General features: G+C 48.2%; 1 protein-coding gene across 2 annotated transcripts; it reads right to left on the bottom strand.

Annotated features, from left to right (window-relative positions):
* Positions 1 to 362: 362 nt before the first annotated feature.
* On the bottom strand, positions 363 to 19,502 carry LOC129707934 (ankyrin repeat and SOCS box protein 13-like). 2 transcript variants are annotated; one of them, XM_055653417.1, is made up of 6 exons: positions 19,346 to 19,502; positions 13,422 to 13,609; positions 5,828 to 5,978; positions 4,702 to 4,836; positions 3,643 to 3,834; positions 363 to 1,204 (listed from the first exon to the last, which is right to left on the bottom strand). In XM_055653417.1, the coding sequence occupies exons 1-6, from the start codon at positions 19,440 to 19,442 to the stop codon at positions 1,077 to 1,079; spliced, it is 891 nt and encodes a 296-aa protein (XP_055509392.1). In that variant the 5' UTR covers positions 19,443 to 19,502; the 3' UTR covers positions 363 to 1,076. The 2 variants fall into 2 exon arrangements, with proteins under 2 accessions (XP_055509392.1, XP_055509391.1); XM_055653416.1 differs by lacking the exon at positions 19,346 to 19,502 and adding an exon at positions 16,830 to 16,947.
* Between the last annotated feature and the right edge of the window lie 1,499 nt (positions 19,503 to 21,001).

The following is a 21,001-nucleotide window of genomic DNA, read 5'->3' as shown; positions in this document are numbered from 1 at the left end:
CTCATCCACTCCCTGGACTCTAGGGGCAATTAACAGAGGCCAATTATCCCACCAACCCACACAGGTATGCGATGTGGGAGGAAATGGGAGCACCCAGGAAGAAACCTTTAGTCAGAGGGCGATTAATGTGTGGAATCCTTTGCCACAGTAGGCTGCGGAGGCCAAGTCAGTGGATATTTCTGAAGCAGAGATAGATTTGTGATTAGTACAGGTGTCAGAGGTTGTGGGGAGAAGGCAGGAGAGTAGGGTTAGGAGGGAGAGACAGGTCAGCCATGATTAAATAGCGGAGTAGACTTGATGGGCCGAATGGCCTACTTCTGCTCCTATCACTTATGAGCTAGACCCACGCAGTCACAGGAAGAATGTGCAAACTGCACACAGATTTTTTTGAAATAATTTACAATCTTAGCCCATCCTTTACTGACTGTATCTTATCAGAAAAAAATCATTCTGCTTTCGCTCAGACTAAGTTACTACCCGTACAGTCACAGACTCAACGTTTAACAGTTCTCTTTAAATAAACTCCCTAAATAGCCTTTGTTTGCTTTGCCATTTCTCGAGACAGAAAATTCTGTTTATACATTGTCTGCAATGAAAATTCCCAGGCTCCAGTTTATTTGACACAGTCTCACTTCTGTCAAGAGAATAAAATAAAAAGGGCAGAATTCAATGGCAACAAGTTCATAAACTTATATTTAAATCTGGCATGTCTAATTTAATATCAACGAGGCAGTAGGTCGAGGGAACTTTCTGCTTGCCAACCAGCAAGATGTCAGCAATGCCAAACAGAAATAGCTTTTTAACTTGAGCGCTGCTGGTTTGGGGCGATAACCTTTACGTTCCGTTGGAAGGTTGCAAGAGTCAGCAAACAGCATACAATGGGAGATCTTTTAAGAAGCTGGCATGAACAGGATGGGACGAACGGCCTCATTCTGTGCCGAGAATCTCTATGCTTCCACAAGCATTCAATGTCTTGGAGTTGCAAATGGAAAAAAAAAAAAAAAAGAAAAGATGGGGCATTTAATTCTCAAAGAAGTTCATCAACGTGTTGAAGTGGCTCTTGATGTACAATTTGTTCAGTCGTAGCAGAGATAGCCGATGAGTCCTGGAGGGATGTTTAACTGGTGGATGGATTTTAATCTTCGTGGACCAAGGACTTTCCTCAGGGTCAGTCTGCAGTAGTGTGCCAAGCTCATTGGTGTACCTGCAGTCAAAGCAGAACCGTTAGTATCTGCGATTCAAAGATAGACATCCCTCACACATAATTCCAAAATACGTGAACACTCCCTCAACATCCCACCACACAATCCTTCCGATTCATTCATCCACGCATTGCAGAATTACGTAGAAACAAAGAACTGCAGATGCTGGTTAATACACAAAAGGGCACAAAGTGCCATAGTGACTCGGTGGGTCAGGCAGCATCCCTGGAGAACAAGATTGACGGGGGCACCCTGGCGCAGTTGCAGAGCTGCCCCCTCACAGCGCCAGAGACGCAGGTTCGATCCTGACCTCGGGTCACTGTCTGTGTGGAGTTTGCACGTTTTCTCTGTGAATGTGGGTTTCCTCCGGGAGCTCCGGCTTCCCCCCACATTCCAAAGACATACGGGTTCGTAGTTTAATTGGCCTCTGTAAAATGTGTAGGGAGTGGTTGGGAAAGTGGGGTAACATACACTGCGAACAGGTGATCGATGGTCGGTGTAGACTCAGCAGGCCGAAGAGTCAGTTCCCACGCTGGATCTTTAATAAAATACTGACTGCTGTTATATGGCAATAACTTACTGAATGTCTTACTTAAGAATAAAGGGCAAGCCATTTAGAACGGAGACGAGGAAACACTTTTTTCACACAGAATTGAGAGTCTGTGGAATGCTCTGTCTTAGAGGGCAGTGAAGGCCGGTTCTCTGGATGCTTTAAAGAGAGAGCTACAATAGGGCTCTTAAAGATAGCGGAGTCAGGGGATATGGGGAGAAGGCAGGAACGGGGTACTGATTGGGGATGATCTGCCATGATCACATTGAATGGCGGTGCTGGCTCGAAGGGCCGAATGGCCTACTCCTGCACCTATTCTCTATTGTCATAATGCCTCCAACTATTTCACACACTGTTTAACTTGGGTGACTCAATTAAAGAAATAAGACTGAATGGAGAATTTACGATAAAACTGCAAATCGCAATTAATTATATGGATGGCAGGTAGCAGAAACAATTTTTCAAGCACACTTGTAATGCGAATCAGGGTTGATGCAATGCAGTGGCTTCAGTAATGGGCTGGCTAGTGGACGATAAACTAGCATCTGCAGTTCCATCACTCTACATCATGGAGGATTCCTCCACCTTCACCTCCCACCTATGAACCGGGTGGATGTGGAGAGGGTGTTTCTACTAGGAGAGTCTAGGACTAGAGGTCATAGCCTCAGAATTAAAGGAGCTCCGGTTAGTTTTAGGAAGGCAAGATGATGCTGGATTTGGAGCCGCGCAGCCAGGGGTAGAGTTGCTGGGTGGCTCCAACCGGCGCCGCGCCCACGGGACGGAGCCCCCAACTCCGCGCCCCCAGCTTCTGGCAAGCTCCCCGCTGGCTATCCCAGCGCTGCGAAGCCGCCCTCCCGACAGCGCATTTTCTTCCCCGGAGCTTGCGACAGAGGGCTGTGGAGGCCACGTCAGTGGATATTTTTAAGGCAGAGATAGATTCTTCATTAGTACAGGTGTCACCAGGTAGGTATGGGGAATTAAAGAATCCCTCCAAACAGGAGAATAGCAATGGTTAGGAGGAGACTTTTAGATCAGTCCATGAATGATGTCCGAAATCCGCAAGTGTCTGGAGTAGACCTGATGGGAGGCCGAATAGCCACAGAATTAAAGGAGGTTCTTTTAGGAAGGAGATGATGAGGAATTATTTGCCACAGAGGGCTGTGGAGGCCACGTCAGTGGATATTTTTTAAGGCAGAGATAGATTCTTCATTAGTACAGGTGTCAGAGGTTATGGGGAGAAGACAGGAGAATAGGGTTAGGAGAGATAGATCAGTCATGAATGAATGGAGAGTAGACCTGATGGGCCGAATGGCCTCATTCCACTCCTATCCCTTATGACCTGATGACCCAATGGTGGAGGCAGAACTGAGCACCGTCACTTTAAGTCTACACCACACGAGTGCTCTCACGTAGTAGCGAATTGTGAACACAGCCCAAACCAGCCTCCCTTCCAATGACTCCATCTACACCTCACGCTGCCTCGCCAAGGCCAGCATCATAATCAAGGATGAGTCATACTGTGGCCACCCCCTCTTCTCCCCTCTCCCATCGGGCAAAAGGTACAGAAGTGTGAAAACGCACACCTCCAGATTCAAGGGCAGTTTCTTCCCAACTGCTATCAGGCAACTGAATCATCCTACCACAACCAGAGAGCTGTGCTGAACTAATATTGGTGACCCTTGGGCTATGCTTGATCGGACTTGGCCGGCTTTATCTTGCACTAAATGTTATCCCCTTATCAATGTGTTATCCCCTTATACACCGTAAACGGCTCGATTGTAATCATGTATTGTGTTTCTGCTGACTGGTTAGCACGCAACAAAAACGTCTCACTGTGCCTCGGTACACGTGACAATAAACTAAACTGAAACTGTGAAAAAGCCTCCTTACTCTGGTAATATTTCAGGCGCTCTGCAGAAGGCGATCCTGACAGCGTGCGCTCCAGCGGCGACCGGCCTTGGTTGTCTCTCCCGTAAACGTTGGCTCCAAAGTCGATGAGCATTGTGATCAGATCCACATCCTTCACCTTGGCTGCAAGGTGAAGAGCTGTTTCATGCAGTTTCGCTCCATTCACATTTGCCCCTGGATGAGAGTCAAGTCGAGAGCGTTTATTTGTCACATGTATCGAATCCTCCTTTCGTCAGAGGGTGGTGAATCTGCAGAATTCACTGCCATGTCAATGGATACTTTCAAGGCAGAGACAGATAGATTCTGGATTAGTACGGGTGTCAGGGATTATGGGGAGAAGGCAGGAGAATGCAGTAGAGAGGGAGAGATAGATCAGCCATGATTGAATGGTGGAGAAGACGTGATGGGCAGAATGGCCTAATTCTGCTCCTATCACTTATTAAGATGAAATGGAACAACAGGGGGCCAAATAGACGCAGGACCCCACAGATAGACATAAAACGCTGGAACAACTCAGCTGGTCAGGCAGCATCTCTGGGAAAAAAGGAATAGCTGACGTTTTGTGTTGAGGCCCTTCTACAGTCCCGAGAGGTCACCTATTCCTTCTCTCCAGAGATGCTGCCTGTCCCGCTGAGTTACTCCAGCTTTGTGTGTCTATCTTTGGGCCTGTTTCTGCGCTGTATCGCTGAAGTCTAAAGTAAAGACCGCTCTATGCCGTGTCGTTGGGTCAGAGTGCGAGAGGAAATTGACCAGTTTAAGAAAGAACTGCAGATGTTGGAAAAATCGAAGGTAGACAAAAATGCTGGAGAAACTCAGCAGGTGAGGCAGCGTCTATGGAGCGAAGGAATCGGTGACGTTTCGGGTCAAGACCCTTCTTCAGTCCTCGCTCCATAGATGCTGCCTCACCTGCTGAGTTTCTCCACCATTTTTGTCTACCGATGGAAATGGACCTGGTCTGTCGCGAGTGACCAGCGACCACAAAAGGAAGTGTCAAGTGGGTGAAGAAGAAGCCTTGGTTTTCCAGCTTGGTGGGAAACGCACCTGCATTCAGCAAGACCTTTGCACAATCGATGTGTGGCCTAGCACAGGCAATGTGCAGCGGGGTCCCAAAGTGGCAGTCATAAGCCTCCAGGTTTGCACCCACATCGATGAGCAGCCTCATGCACTCGGCACTGCCTGAAACACAGCAAAACACAGGTTAAAGCAGCCCCATACAGTGGCTCGATCAATGGCTCAATGCCACTTTACTGTAACATGCCACGTTACAGCGCCAGTGACCCAGGTTCGATTCCGACTACACACGTCCATCACCAAGGACCTTGCCAGGATGTGGCCCGGACTAGAGGGTTTGAGTTGTAGGGATAAGTTGAATAGGCTGGGTCTCTATTCCTTGGAGCATAGGAGGATGAGGGGTTACCTTATAGAGGTGTATAAAATCATGAGAGGAATAGATCAGGGAATAGAGACTCTTGCCCAGAGTAGGGGAATCGAGGACCAGAGGACAAAGGTTTAAGGTGAAAAGATTTAATAGGGATATAAGGGGTAAGGGTGGTGGGTGTATGGAACATGCTTCCAGAGGAGGTAGTTGAAGCTGGGACTATCCCAACCTTTAACAGTTAGACAGGTACATGGATAGGACAAGTTTGGAGGGATATGGACCAAACACTAGCTGGGACATGTTGGCAGGTGTGGGAAAGTTGGGCTGAAGGGCCTGCTTTCACATGTATCATTCTATGACCACTCCCTCTTCTCCCTTCTGGCAAGAGGTACAGAAGTGTGAAAGCGCTCACGTTCAGATGCAGGGACAGTTTCTTCCCGGCTGTTATCAGGCAACTGAACCGTCCTCTCATAAACGAGAGTGCAGTCTTGACCTCCCATCTACCTCTTCGAAGTGAACGTTCGTCAGAGTAGAGGTGGTCTCGGGATGGGTATTTACCCAGAACGTCACCCATTCCTTCTCCCCAGAGATGCCGCCTGTCCCACTGAGTTACTCCAGCTTTTAGAGACCATTGGAGTGTCCGGGATGAAACTAGTCCTTGATTATGACGGTGGCCTTGCTGAGGAAGCGTGAAGTGTAGATGCTTCACTGAAGGTCCCTTTGTATCCAGATACAAACTACATACTTTAATGACTGATGGATGAGAAAGAACGTGGGGCTCCAGCTTACCGATCATACAAGCTTCATGTAATGGTGAGACTGTAAAGTTGAGTGGATTCACATTGGCTCCGTGGCTCAACAGCAACTTAACACATTCTATACTTCCTACAGCACAGGCATCACAAAGTGGAGTACTTCCATCTATGTTTCTGGCTTCGATCTGAGAGACAGATTGGAAAGAAAATGAATAAGTTATCACTTTTTGTTTTAAAGCAGGATGATGTCTGAATCACAAAACAGCAAGTCAAAGCTCCTTCAGACTACATAGTCATAGAGTGATACAGTGTGGAAACAGGCCCTTCTGTGGAGGTTTTGTTTTAAAGTAGAGGCATAGATGCTTGATATGCAAAGGTTTGAATATAATTGACACAGTGGATGTATGGAATGAGCTGCCAGAGGAGTAGTTGAGGCAGATACTATAACAATATTTTGTTTCGTTTTTTTAGTTTAGAGGTACAGCGTGAAAACAGGTCCTTTGGCCCACCGAGTCCGCGCCGACCAGCGACCCCCGTAACGCTAATTCTAGCCTAAACACACAGACGGAATAATTTTACAGAAGGCAATTAACCTACAAACCTGCACGTCTTGGGAATGTGGGCAGAAACCGGAGCACCTGGAGAAAACCCATGGAGAAAGTACAGATTCCGTAAAGATGGCAAACCTGGTCAGGATCGAACCTGGGCCTCCAGCTCGGTAAGGCAGCATCTCTACCAACGTGCCACCCCAACTTAAAAGCTACTTGGACAGGTACATGGGTATAAAAGGTTTAGAGGGATATGGACCAAACACGGGCAGGAGGGACTAGTGTAGATGGGACATCTTGGTCAACATGGGCAAGTTGGGCCAAAGGGCCTCGTTTCCGCACTGGATGACTCTATGACGGGGAGAAGACAGGAATATCGAGTCTGATCAGCAATGATCTTATTAACTGGCAAAGCCCCCATGATAGAGTTCTCTACGAGTGAGCTTGTTAGACACAAGATGCTGGATTTTCTCCTTCTTTTGAAGCAATGATAAATTATGAATTATTAGGCAGATTGCAGCCCCAAGCTTTCAAAGACAATTAAGTATCATATTTTCCAGCTTAGATCTTTGCCTGCACCTGGATAGAAGCAGAGGATTGTACGGAATGTGGGCCACTCACCGCACCTTAGCTTTCAGAGCTAAACATCTGTCAGTTCAAATCCCCACGGAGTCCTGGAGTGATTCTGCGTGGAACAGGCCCTTCGGCCCAACATGCTCCCACCTACCAGCATTTGGTCAATGTCGCTCCAAACCTGTCCTATCCATGTACCTATCTAACGGTTTCTTAAATGTTGGGATAATCCCAGCCTCAACTACCTCCTCTGGCAGCTAGTTCCACATGCCCACCAGCATCTTTTGAGCGAAAATGTGGTGGAGGCAGATAATATAGTGCCGTTTACGAGACTTTTACATTTTGTATAGTTTAGTTTAGAGATACAGCACAGAAACAGGCCGTTCAGCCCCAAGTCAACACACACCAACACTATCCCACACACACCAGGACAATGTTTACATTCACACCAAGCCAATTAACCTACAAACCTGTACGTCTTTGGAGTGTGGGAGGAAACCAAAGATCTCGGAGAAAATCCACGCAGGTCACGGTGAGAATGTACAATCTACGTACAGAAAGCACCCGTAGTCGGGATCGAACCTGGGTTTCTGGTGCTGTAAGGCAACTCCACCACTGCCCCACCGTGATGTCCAAAAGAAGCACATGGGTGCACAGGGAATAGAGTAAAATGGATTATGTGTAGGAAGACGAGATTAGATTATTTGAGTATTATGTTCAACACAGATATTATGGGCCCAAGGGCCTGTGTTATTCTAGTCTATATCCTGAAGTGTCCATCTCTGCTGCTCAATAATCAGCCTTTCACAACGCCTGACACTTTTTCCAGTGACCTCTAGATGTCGCTGTTGATTCACTTTCCCCACTTACCTAGAGAGTCCCAGTCAAAGGTTGAACATACAAACAGGCCAGGCAGCAACTCTAACGGTGCGCCACCATGCCGGCCCTCCGGCACTTAGTTTTCATTCAAGATTCCAGCATCTGCAGTCACTTGTGCCTCCAACTCCCACACAAACTCCCAGACACTTTGTACAAAGAAAGGTCTGCACTTCTATAGCAACTATCGTGTCCATGTCTTGGCAAACCAATCAGTTCGCAGCCAGTGAAATACTTCAATGCAGCAACCAGCTGTTCTAACATTGAACCTGGAGTAATTTGAAGATGGTAAACTCCCACAAAAAAGCAATATGAAAATGTCCAAGATTCATGTAATTTGGTGGAACTAGAGCACGGAAACAAACCCTTTGGCCCACAGAGGATGTCCGCTGACCAAGGATCGCCCGACCTTAGTTCAATCCTACACACTACGGACAATTTACAGAAGTACAAACCCGTATATCTTTGGCGTTTAGGAGGAAACCGGAGCGCCCGGAGTAAACTCACGGGGTCTTGGGGAGAACGTACAAACTCCGTACAGATAGCACCCATAGTCGGGATCGAACCCGTGTCTCTGGCGCTGTAAGGCAGCAACTCTACCGCTGTGCCATTTCTAATTATCTAAGAATGTTTTTAACAATGGTAACTATCGCCCTAGACACAAGGAAGGCTTCATGTTTGAAATAGTAACATGGGGATTGCTCGGGGGGGGGGGGGGGGGGGGGGGGGGGGGGGGGGGAAGAAGTTAAGATGAGCTTTGGAACAAAACTCCATGTTGAAGGCACCGCACCCTCAGTGTGGCACCAGCCCAGATTTTGCATTTACTTTCCTGGAGAGACTAAAACTGGCATTTCTTGTTGGACAGGGGAGTGCCAAATCTGCCGGAAGCTACAGGAGTTTTATAAAGTTTAGTTTAGAGATACAGCGCGGAAACAGGCCCTTCGGCCCACCAGGTCCGCGCCAACCACGACCCCCGCACATTAACACTATCCTACACACACACACAACTAGGGACAATTTACAGGTAATATCAAGCCCACTGTCGCTGAGAGGTTTTGAACATTTCAAAGTCCAGCGGCAACAAGAAATAAATAACGACACTTGAGGAGACCGCTCACGATAACAGGCGTCACCCTGCGACAGCCTATTTTTCGGCTGTCGATGAAAAAAAATCCCCTAAGTGGGACAGGCCCTTTAGTGTACGTAGTGATCGCTGGTCAGCGCGGACTTTGTGGGCTGCTGGGCCTTTTTGTGTACTGTATCACACTAGTGGTATCTGTATCACACACACTACAGAGGGCAATTGACCTACAAACCCGTACGTCTTTGGGATGTTGAAGGAAACCCGAGCACCAGGGGGAAACCCACGTGGTCACGGGGAGAACATGCAAAATGTGATGTTTCGTGGACTGTGTGGGGTGGGAGGACCTGTTGCTCCTCCCGTGCAGCAGGTGGCGCTGCACAGGACAAAGGGAGATGTGTGTGTGTGTGTGTGTGTGTGTGTGTGTGTGTGTGTGTGTGTGTGTGTGTGTGTACCCATTTCGAGTTGTCTTGCTGCCAACATTGAGTAATGTAATAAAGACTTCTGTTATGACCTTGAAGAAGCTTTTGTGCAGAAAACAAACACGAAAGTGGTGTCAGAAGTGGGATACTTCGGATTGCGTCCAAAGACCCAGATAAGAGCCTATTTTTCGATTAAAAAAAAATATATAATTTTGCGATCTGTAGTATACTCAAACTAACATGTCTCGGCAATTCGATCGTTTCGATCCCGAGCGAGAAAGGTGGTCGGCGTATTTAATGCGAGCCGAGTTTTATTTTGAAAGTATGGAAATTTTACGAATGGCCAGATGAAGAAGGCTCCAGTGTTCATCTATGTCGCCAGAAACATTTGCACCGCTTCAAAATTTACTGACAGAAGAAGTAACTGAAGCCTCATATGCTGAAATCACAATGGTTTTGCAGTTGCATTTCAAAGAAAGTCAAAGTTTCCTCGCAGCTCGCCTCGATTTCGACAGGACGATGCAACAGGAAGGGCTATCGATCATGGAATTTCTTGCCGAACTTCGCACCAAGGCAAAGGCATGTTATTTTAAAACTCAATGATGCGAAAAGTGCCAAGACAATGCGTTGCGGGATAGACTGGTCATGGGCTGCAGGCATGCATTCATCCAGCAGGCGATTCTCAAGGAATCGGACGCCTCATTGAAGAGTGCGCTAAGATGGCCGAGCTGCTGAGTAAAGAACTGCACAAAATGGCAGGCGAAACAGCATCGAAACTCCCTCAGGAGGTGCATACAGTTCGTCAGACTCGGCCGCAACGCCAGAAACCACTTGATCGACCCAGAGCAAAACGGAGAAGGAGAGACAGTTTCAGAAGAGCCGTCCCCCTGTGGGGGGAGGATCGAAACCCTGCTACTGGTGCGGCTCGACTGCTCATCATCACCGTGAGTGCCCGTATATCGAGTCCGTTTGTTATGCCTGTTACCGAAAAGGTCATCTCCAAGCAGCGTGTCAGTCCGTAGGAAAGCTGAGAAAGGGCTAGAAAGACCAAAACAGTCGACCAAATCGCGGAGACCATTCATATTGAAGTGCTCGGTGTGTCTACGATCACCAACAAGACGAGGATTTTGCTGCGGGTCTCGAACGTCGATCTACAGTTCCAGTGGACACTGGTGCGGCTGTGTCGCTAGTGGGTCAGGACATCGGGGAGAGGATCAGATCGCCGAAACTGAAAACGGCCAACATCAGACTTTTCGGAGTCGGACGACAGCCCATTCCCACGAAAGGCAAATCCAGTATCGCCGTTTCCTGTAATGGTATGACACAGATGTTGCTGCTGATCGTCGTTGGTAAAGGTACATCCCTGTGTGCCATCGACTGGATCCATTCAAGCTTGACATGAACGCCTTGATCTACGATGGATCAACTATGGCATTGTCATTGACCACGGATTGCAACATGGTCAGCAAGTGCGAGAATAACCTGTGGAAACAGGACGTCGAATGGTACTGGTCCAAAGAGTGTGACCACGCGTTCACCAGGTTGAAGGAGATGCTCGCTCAGAAGACACGCTTGGACTATGATCGAAGCCGATCTCGCTGGCCGCCGAGGCTGGTCTTGGAGCTGTAATCTCACAAACGGCGTTGAACGGCAAGGAAGAACAAACCGCGTTCGCATCCAAGACGCTGACGACCACCGAGAAAAACTACAGTCAAGTGGAGAAAGAACAGCAAATACTGATAGATTTTCAAAAGAGAACACCGAGGAAAACTCTGTTGATTCTGAGCCTTTAGCAAGAGTTATGAAACGCAAAAAAGGCTGGAAAATAAGAGTGAAGCGAGGTCCAGCTAAATGGAGACGTTCAAACTGGACAGGGGAAATGAGACAGGGAAACCATTGTCTCTGCGTGTTCGTGCCCCACCAAACTCATCTCCACATACCTTGACTCCATACTATCCCCCTTGGTCAAATCCCTGCCCACCTATGTTCTAGACACCTCAGACACTCTCCGCCACCTCCACGCATTCCACTCTCTAGGCCCCCACCCCCTCATCTTCACCATGGATGTCCAGTCACTCTACACCTCCATCTCCATCCGGATGGCCTCAAAGCCTTCCGGTTCTTCCTCGACCAGAGGAGCAACCTATACCCAGCCACTGACACTCTCCTCCGCCTAACGGAGTTGGTCCTCACCCTCAACAACTTTACATTTGACTCCTCCCATTTCCTCCAAACACAAGGCGTAGCTATGGGCACACGCATGGGCACCAGCTACACCTGCCTCTTTGTCGGGTACGTTGAACAATCCTTGTTCAATACGTACCAGGGCCCCATCCCCGACCTCTACCTCCGTTACATTGACAACTGCTTTGGGGCCACCTCCTGCACCTACACACAACTGACTGACTTCATCCACTTCACCACCAACTTCCATCCGGCACTCAAATACACCTGGATCATTTCCGACACTTCCCTACCATTCCTTGACCTCACCATCTCCATCACAGGGGACAGACTTCTGACCGACATACACTACAAACCAACTGACTCACATGGCTATCTGGATTACACGTCTTCCCACCCTGCCCCCTGTAAAGACTCCATCCCCTACTCCCAATTCCTCCGCCTACGCCGCATCTGTTCCCAGGTTCCCATCATTTCCGATGCCAGGGCATCGGAAACGTCCTCATTCTTCAGGGAACGGGGATTCCCCTCTGCCACCATAGATGAAGCTCGCACCAGGGTCTCATCCATACCCCGCACTCATAACAAGGGCAGAGTCCCCCTGGTCCTCACCTTTCACCCCACCAGCCGGCAAATACAACACATAATTCTCCGCCATTTCCTCCACCTCCAATGTGACCCCACCACTCGCCACATCTTCCCATCTCCCCCCATGTCTGCCTTCCGCAAAGACCGCTCCCTCCGCAACTCCCTTGTCAATTCTTCCCTTCCGTACCACCCCCTCCCCGGGCACTTTCCGTTGCAACCGCAGGAAATGCAACACCTGTCCCTGCACCTCCCCCCTCGACTCCATTCAAGGTCCCAAGCAGTCGTTCCAGGTGTGACAAAAGTTCACCTGTATCTCCTCCAACCTCATCTACTGCATCCGCTGCTCTAGATGTCAGCTGATTTACATCGGGGAGACTAAGCGGAGGTTGGGCGATCGTTTCGCCGAACACCTCCGCTCAGTCCGCAATAACCTACCTGAACTCCCGGTGGCTCAGCACTTCAACTCCCCCTCCCATTCCCAATCCAACCTCTCTGTCCTGGGTCTCCTCCATTGCCAGAGTGAGCAACACCGGAAATTGGAGGAACAGCACCTCATATTCCGCCTGGGTAGCTTGCATCCGGTGGGCATGAACATTGAATTCTCCCAATTTTGCTAGCCCTTGCTGTCTCCTCCCCTTCCTTAACCCCCGAGCTGTCTCCTCCCATCCCCCCCGCCCTCGGGCTCCTCCTCCTCCCTTTTTCCTTCCTTCTCCCCCCCACCCCCTATCAGGCTGAAGAAGGGTTTCGGCCCGAAACGTCGCCTATTTCCTTCGCTCCATAGATGCTGCTGCACCCGCTGAGTTTCTCCAGCAATTTTGTGTACCTTCGATCTTCCAGCATCTGCAGTTCCTTCTTGTTCAGGGGAAATGAGATGTTTGGTGGACTGTGTGGGGTGGGAGGATCTGTTGCTCCTGCCATGCAGCAGGTGGCGCTGCACAGGACAAAGGGAGATGTTGTGTGCATAGATCTCTCCTGTGCGTAGTGTGTGTGTACGTGTCTGTAGTGTGTGTGTGTGTGCGTGTGTGTGTAGTGTGCATGTAGTGTGCGTGTAGTGTGCGTGTAGTGTGCGTGCGTAGCCATTTCGAGTTGTCTTGCTGCCAGCATTGAGTAATGTAATAAAGACTTCTGTTGTAACCTCAAAGACTCTCAGGTTTTGTGCAGACCTAGAGAACGAACACAAAACAAACTCCGCCCGACTCGGACAGCAGCCGAGGTCAGGATCGAGCCCGGATTCTCAGGTGCAGTGGCTCCACAACCCACCTACTGTTTCCATCACATGGACTATTGGGAACCCACAAAACAGACAGCTGTGCTGAGGTGTACAGCAGCAGCAGCCAGTCCCAATGGCGTTTGTACCTCCGCTCCAGCAGCAAGCAGCATCTGTGCACATTGCAGCAGTCCCCGGAGGCTGGCCTCATGCAGGGGGGTAATGGAGTCGACAGTGACCACGTTCACACAGGCTCCCTGTTCAATCAGTTGCTGCAGCTTTAGCACCTGGTCGCCTTTGACTGCTTCATGTACGGGTGTACGATCAGCCCAGAAACCTAGAGAGGAAATATAAAACACACAATTACCTTCGTTAAAGAGGTCCTTCCATAAGCTTGGGTGGCCGATTCACCTCTACCCCATTGTGGACATTGGACTTTGTCTCTGGAACTGATGCACTGCAATGCTGAGAACTACTGTATATTCTGCACTCTATATCTTCCCCTTTACTCTGCCTATTTGAACTTGGCTAGATTATCAAGTCTTGTCCCAACCCAGTCATTTCTTCTTTTCTTCTCCCTGTTCCTGTCCGGCAGAAGGAACAGAATCTTTAAAGCATGCATCACCAGATTTAGGAACACCATTCCCCCTGTTGTCAGGTTTCTGAATGGTACTTTTATCAGCTAGGGAACTGTCCAATTCACCTCTCCCCCAATGTCCACACCTCCCCCCCATTGTGGACATTGGACATTGTCTATGGAACTGGTGCAGTACCACAATAGACAATAGGTGCAGGAGTAGGCCATTCGGTCCTTCGAGCCAGCACCACCATTCAATGTGATCATGGCTGATCATCCCCAATCAGTACCCCGTTCCTGCCTTCTCCCCATATCCCCCGACTCCGAATATATTCTGCAATCTGTATCTTCCCCTTTGCTCTACCTATTTGAGCTTGGCTTGATTATCAAAGTCTTGCCCCACCCCAGTCATTCCTTCTTCTCTCTGTTCCTGTCTGGAAGGAGGTACAGAAGCTTGAAAGCACGCACCACCATTTCTTCCCCTGTTATCGGGCTTCTAAACGGTCCCTCCATGAGCCAAATTGCTGCTTGATTCACCTCTACCCCGACAAGGATGTTGGACTTCTATGGAACAGATTCGCTACAATGTGCAAGAAGGAACTGCAGATGCTGGTTTATGCCGAAGATAGACACAAAGCGCTGGAGTAACTCAGCAGGTCAAGCAGCATCTCTGGAGAAGCTGGATAGGCAATGTTTTGGTTCGCGACCCTTCTACAGGCTGAATGTAGTAGGGGATAAATCTGGTCACGAGGTGGGGGCAGGCAAGTGATAAGTAGTCAAAGCTGGGTGTGATTGTCCTGTTTGTCCTCCATGTTGAGTGACTAATCTGGCCACACATTTCACACCATTAGCGGGTCTACAGTCAATAGACAATAGGTGCAGGAGTAGGCCATTCGGCCCTTCGAGCCAGCACCTCTCAGGTACAGGTCATGGTCAATAAAAATGAAACTTGCTTTTGAAGGACATTGTTGTATCCGATTCTTCTTTTTTATATAAACACTCAGATAATTTCATGATTACCAATGCCGACACCAGCATTGTATTCCACATATTATTGATCGATTTTAAATAACCCAGCGGTCAGCTTGTGGCAGCAATACCTCCTTAGGCCAGTTGTTGCCTCGTCTCGAAGTTCTTGCAGGGGGGTGGTGAATTGTGTAGGCTGGATCAGTGGCGGTATAAAAAGAGAGAGCAGATAGTTTTCGAAGGACCAGAGAATTGAGGGATACGAGGAACAAGCACAGGAGAGAGCACTGCTCTCTAACTCTTGTTTGACTTTGAGTTAGGGAACAGCACAGTAGTTGAGCTGCTGCCTTACAGCACCAGAGACCCAGGTGTGATCCTGACTACAGGTGCGGAGATTATTCGTTCTTCCCGTGACCGCAAGGGATTTCTCCGGGTGCTCCGATTTCCTCCCACACTCCAAAGATGTGCAGCTTTGTAGGTTAATCGGCTTTGGTAAAATTGTACATTGTCCCTAGCGCATAGAATAGTGCGAGTACATGGGGGTGATCGCTGGTTGGCACAGACACTGGGTCGGTGGTCCTGTTTCCGTGCTGTATCTCTAAAGTCTAAAACAGTCTAAACAGTGGGAAGCTCGGCCCAGATGCAGGCAAATGGCCCTAGCTAGGTAGGGCAACTTGGTTAGCATGGATGAGTTGGGCCGAATGGCCTGTCATGCGCTGTATGGAACTAGGATTCTATCAGAAGAGGCCTGGAGTGGATCAGCCTGGTCATAGTGAATGGCAGGGCAGCCTTAAGGTACTCGGTGACCTACTCCTGCCGCTATTTTTTACGTTTGCACCTTCTTAATACATAGTAATCCATTTCAGCTTCCACATAACACGCTCAGCTGATCGGTCTTTTCAGATACAGCTCTGAAGCTCCATCTCCAAACATAACTGAACATAGAATTAAAATTAAAAATAGGCCAGATGCAACAACTTAGTAAGGTATTCCCCCTTTCCCTCCCTTTCTCCCCCTCTCTCTTCCCTGTGCCCCACCTAGATGTGGACTCATTTCTCTTGCTCCTATATTCCTTCCTCTGGCTTCACATTTTGTGCTGCTTCTATTCTTATCTCTTTACCTCCCAAGCAAAACCACTCACTCATCTGTATCCACCCATCACTTGCCAGGCTTTGTCCCGACTCCACTTGCCTTTTCCAGCTTTCTCCCCCTTACACCAATCATTCCGAAGAAGGGTCCCAACCCAAAATGTTGCCCACCTGCCCACACCCTGCACAGATGCTGCCTGACCCACTGAGTTCTCCAACGCCTTGTGTGTTGCTCAGCATTCCAGCACCTGCAGTTTTTTGTATCTCCACTTGAAAGTTAATTTTTTTAATCTTTTCAAAAAAAAGTTAAATTAAAGTTTAAACAATTCATTTAAACGTAGCTAAATTAGCCAAGGATGTTAAAAAAAAAGTGATTATTGTGATTTGCTAATCTTTGTAATAGATCATGATCAGCCATGATCATATTGAATGGCGGTGCAGGCTTGAAGGACCGAATGGCCTACTCCTGCACCTATTTTCTATGTTTCTATGCTGTTCCATGCTGATAGATGGAAGGCAATTGAACCTGGGTCAGGTCTAAATTAGCAGACAAACTATGCGCCCTGGATCACAGGATAATCATATTATGTGTAGTTCCCGTCACCATGGGAGATGGTACAGAAGAGGCTCATTGCTTTTGCTTGGATTGGATACATATAATGGCATCACAGCGGTAGAGTTGCTGCCTGACAGCGCCAAGCATCCCGGTTCAAACCTGACTACGGGTGCTGTCTGTATGGAGTTTGTACGTTCTCCCCGTGACCTGCGTGGGTTTTCTCCGGGTGCTCCGGTTTCCACCACAACAAGCGCAAGACGGACACCATTGTGCGCAGATGCCGAACAGCGTGTTCAGCTCTGGCTGAACAACATCTAATCTTGTGTGTGGACTCGATAAGAAGAAGGCTGAAGCCAATTGCCCTACAAACCTGTACGTCTTTGGAGCGTGGAAGGAAACCGGAGCACCCAGAGAAAACCCACGCAGGTCACGGGTTGTTCAAATTCCGTACAGAGAGCACCCGTAGTCAGCATCGAATCCGGGTCTCTGCCGCTGTGAGGTAACAACTCAGCCGCTGCACCACCGTGCCGCCCCCCAGTCTACCTCATAAGATCATAAGTGAAAGAAACAGAATTAGGCCATTAGGCCCATCAAGTCTACTCCACCATTCAATCATGGCTGATCTATTTCTTCCTCCCAACTCCTGCCTTCTCCCCATAACCCCCGACACCTGTACTAATCAAGACCTCTAGCACGTAACTTCCTTACCTTTATCTGTCACCTTTCTGCTGGGTTACAAGCTGCTTCCCCTTGACTAGAACCTCTTTCCCAGGTACACAGGGGCAAGTGATACAGGAAGGGAGAAGCGAAAGTGAGGAAGCAAAAGGCCAATCACAAACATCACCAAGCACGAAAGAGAAACTGAAGAACAATTCAAGAAATGGAAAGTGAAACTTACCAAGAGAAAGTGAAAATAGGCCCAGGATTGTGACAACCATGATTGCAGACTCCTAATGACTACAATCAAACTAATCACACTTAAAGAGTCATACAGGCCCTTCGGTCCAACTAGCCCACACCAACCACCATGCCCCATCTACACTAGTCCCACCTGCTTGTGTTTGGCCCATATCCCTCTACTGTCCATGTACCTACCAAAATAGTTTTTTTAATGTCGTGCTAGTACCTGCCTCAACTACCTCCTCTGGCAGCTCAGTACATGTACCTACCATCCATTATGTAACAAAAAAAATGTCCTTAAAATTGTCCTATTAAATCTTTCCCCTCCTCACCCTAAACCTTCCCCTACTCTGGGTAAAATAATCTGCATGTCTACCCTATCTATTCCTCTCATGATCTTATACATCGCCACAACATCACCCTTGGTATGGAACGTTAGCGTACATAATATGAATGAATTTACCTTGATTTAAAAAAATACTTTAATGTCAGTGTACCACACATTGATATAAAATTACCTCTTCAATCGGGTAATTGATGTAAAGTGACCCCTTAATATTTTTATTCAATCAAGCTGAGATTACAGAGAAAGGTAGACACCGCTTGTTCCATCACAGGTACTGACCTCCCCACCATCGAAGGGATCTGTAGGTGCTGTCTCGAGAAGGCAGCCTATATTACAAAGACCAACATCTCTCCAGCCTTCCTCTCATTTCAATCCTATCATCGGGAAGAAGGTACAGGAGCCTGAAAACCGTGTCACCGGGTTCAAGAGCAGCTTCTTCCCAACAACCACAAGGCTCTTGAACACTGCTCCATAGTAACCTCAGCAACCAATGAACGTCTATGGACTGCCTTTCATCACAGTAGGAATTTTTGCACTATTACAGTTATTACATTTTTAGACATACAGCACAGAAAAAGGTCCATGCCAACGAGCGCCCCCGCCCCACATACTAGTAATATCCTCCATGCAAGGGACAATTTACCCAAGACAATTAACCTACAAACCCACATGTCCTTGGAGTGCAGGAGAAAAGCAGAGATCCCAGAGAAAACCGGAGCGTGTACCGAGGCACAGTGAAAAGCTTTGTTTGGGAGCTATCCAATCAAATCAGATAATACAAATGAATACAATTAAGTCAAACTCATGTACAATAGGTAGAGGCAAAGAGAAGATACAGAGTGCAGAACATAGTTCTCAGCATTGTAGCACAACAGTCCCAGAGACAAAGTTTAATGTCCTCAATTAGGTTGGTTGAAAGATTGGGACTACAGCCTAACTTATGGAAAGACCATTTAGAAGCCCGATAACAGAGGGGAAGACGCTGTTCCATTGTCGGATGGTGGACACTTTCAAGCTTCTGCATATTTTGCTGGACAGGAGTGAGGAGAAGCAATAATCAGGATTGGAAAGAAAGTGTTTTGACCCAAAATGGCACCTATTTCTTTTTCTCCAGAGATGCTGCCTGACCATTGATAGTACGGGTGTCAGGGGGTTATGGGGAAAAGGCAGGAGAATGGGGTTAGGAGGGAAGATAGATCAACCGTGATTGAATGGCAGAGTAGACTTGATGGGCCCAATGGCCTAATTCTACTCCTTTCACATGACCATATGGCCCTCCAGTTACTCCAGCATTGTGTCTATCCAAGGTCTCTGGTAATGTTGGCTGCTTTCCCAAAGGCAGCATGGAGTATAGATGGAGTCAATGGTGGGGGAGTGGGGATGTGAATCTCATCATCCTCCGGCACAGAGTGTAGGACGCGCTACGCAAATACTGCCAGAGATGCTGCCTAATCCGGCAGAGTTACTCCAGCATTTCGTGTCTATCTTCGGTGCAAACCCAGCATCTGCAGTTCCTTCCCTCACACCGCGAAAGGTGGCAGGTAAACAAACAGTGGGCGGCTTAAAATACAAAGACATCTTGCCGCAACGCTGCTGCTATTGCTTCCCCCACCCCCCCCCAAGCTCCCGCTGCTACTCACCCGTGTCTCCTATGCCCCGCTGCACCTGCATCACCTCCACACCGATGCCGGCAGTTGTTGCAGCAGCTCCATCTAAGCTGCTGTTTATGTCCATCATCTCCTGCCATCAGCTGAGCCCCCGCTGGACACGTGACCCGCCGCAACTCGCTACACTGGGCGGCTGCGCGCCTGCGCGACCGCTGAAACGCACACGCGGAAGTGGGGAGAGGAACATTGTCACGTGGAGGCGTGTTAGTGTAATGGGGTCGTGTAGGGGTGGAGTTATATATATATGTAATATAACAATGTTATAGGACAAACAGACTCAGGAATAGCTGCTTCCTTCCAGGACAAACAGACTCAGGAATAGCTGCTTCCTCCAGGACAAACAGACTCAGGAATAGCTGCTTCCTTCCAGGACAAACAGACTCAGGAATAGCTGCTTCCCGAGAATTATATCTACCATAAATTCAAATCCACACATGCACTGACTACACCGCCCAACACGGACTTCCATATATATATGTATATATATATTTGTGCACCTATTATAAAATTGTATGTATGCACTGAGTATGAGCAGCTTTCAGTTTCACTGTACATGTATAGTGACAATAAATAGCATATCATATATCATCATATATAATATATATCATATATATTATATGTGATATATATATTATATATATAATTGTCATGTGGCCCTTGTGGCTAAAGGGATCAGGGAGTATGGAGGGAAGGCAGGTACAGGATACTGAGTTGGATGATCAGCCATGATCATATTGAATGGCGGTGCAGGCACGAAGGGCCGAATGGCCAACTCCTGCACCTATTTTCTATGTTTCTATGTGGAGTTCGTGGGTATAATGCTGTACTGTAGCAGTTTTAGGGGTGGTGGGTTTGTATGCGTGTATATTGTGTGTATATATATAGATATATGTAACATTGTCATGTAGTGGTGTTAGTGTGTGTAATGTAGCAGGGTAGGAGTGGTTGCGGGGTTGTGTGTGTGCAATGTGGCGGGGTTAGGGATGGTAGCGGTGGGGTTGTGTGTGTGTATATATATCATTGTCATGTAGAGGTGTTAGTGCAATCTTTTAAGAGGTGTTAGTGTGTGTAAAGGTGTAATGTAACAAGGTAGGTGGTGGGTTTTGATTGGTTTTGTCCTGCTCCACCTCTCTTCCAGCTCTCTCCCCCTACTACAATCAGTCTTAAGAAGGATCTTGACCAGAAACATTGCCTATCCATGTTGGCCGGAGATACGGCCTGACCTGCTGAGTTACTCCAGCACTTTGTGTTTTCTCTCCCCGTTGGATTGCAACCTTGTCGTGGTCGGGGAGCTTGTGTGGCTCAGTGACCCCTAGAGCTATGCCTGCGGGAGATTCGTCTCTTGTCAGGGTCTCCCATGCCGGGCAGGTCGAAGGGTAGAGGCGAGACGAAGAGAGATCCACTGGTCCTCCAGGTTGGAGGTTGGGCACAGGGCTAACAACCCTGTCTCGTAAAACAAATATGTTACGGAAACGGCAACTGAAGGAATCAAAACTGGGGGGTGTGATGGACCTCCAGGGCTATCGACAGGAGCTAGGATGAATGTAACAGACAGCATCCCAAGAATAGCCCTGCACTGGACACCGGATGGGAAAAGGAAAAGAGGGAGACCCAAAACCACCTGGCGTT

The sequence above is a fragment of the Leucoraja erinacea genome, chromosome 22 (assembly GCF_028641065.1).
Source record: "Leucoraja erinacea ecotype New England chromosome 22, Leri_hhj_1, whole genome shotgun sequence".
Classification (NCBI taxonomy): Eukaryota; Metazoa; Chordata; class Chondrichthyes; order Rajiformes; family Rajidae; genus Leucoraja; species Leucoraja erinaceus.
The sequence above is the reverse complement of the archived record's forward strand: the minus strand, read 5'-3'. Positions and strand labels throughout refer to the sequence as shown.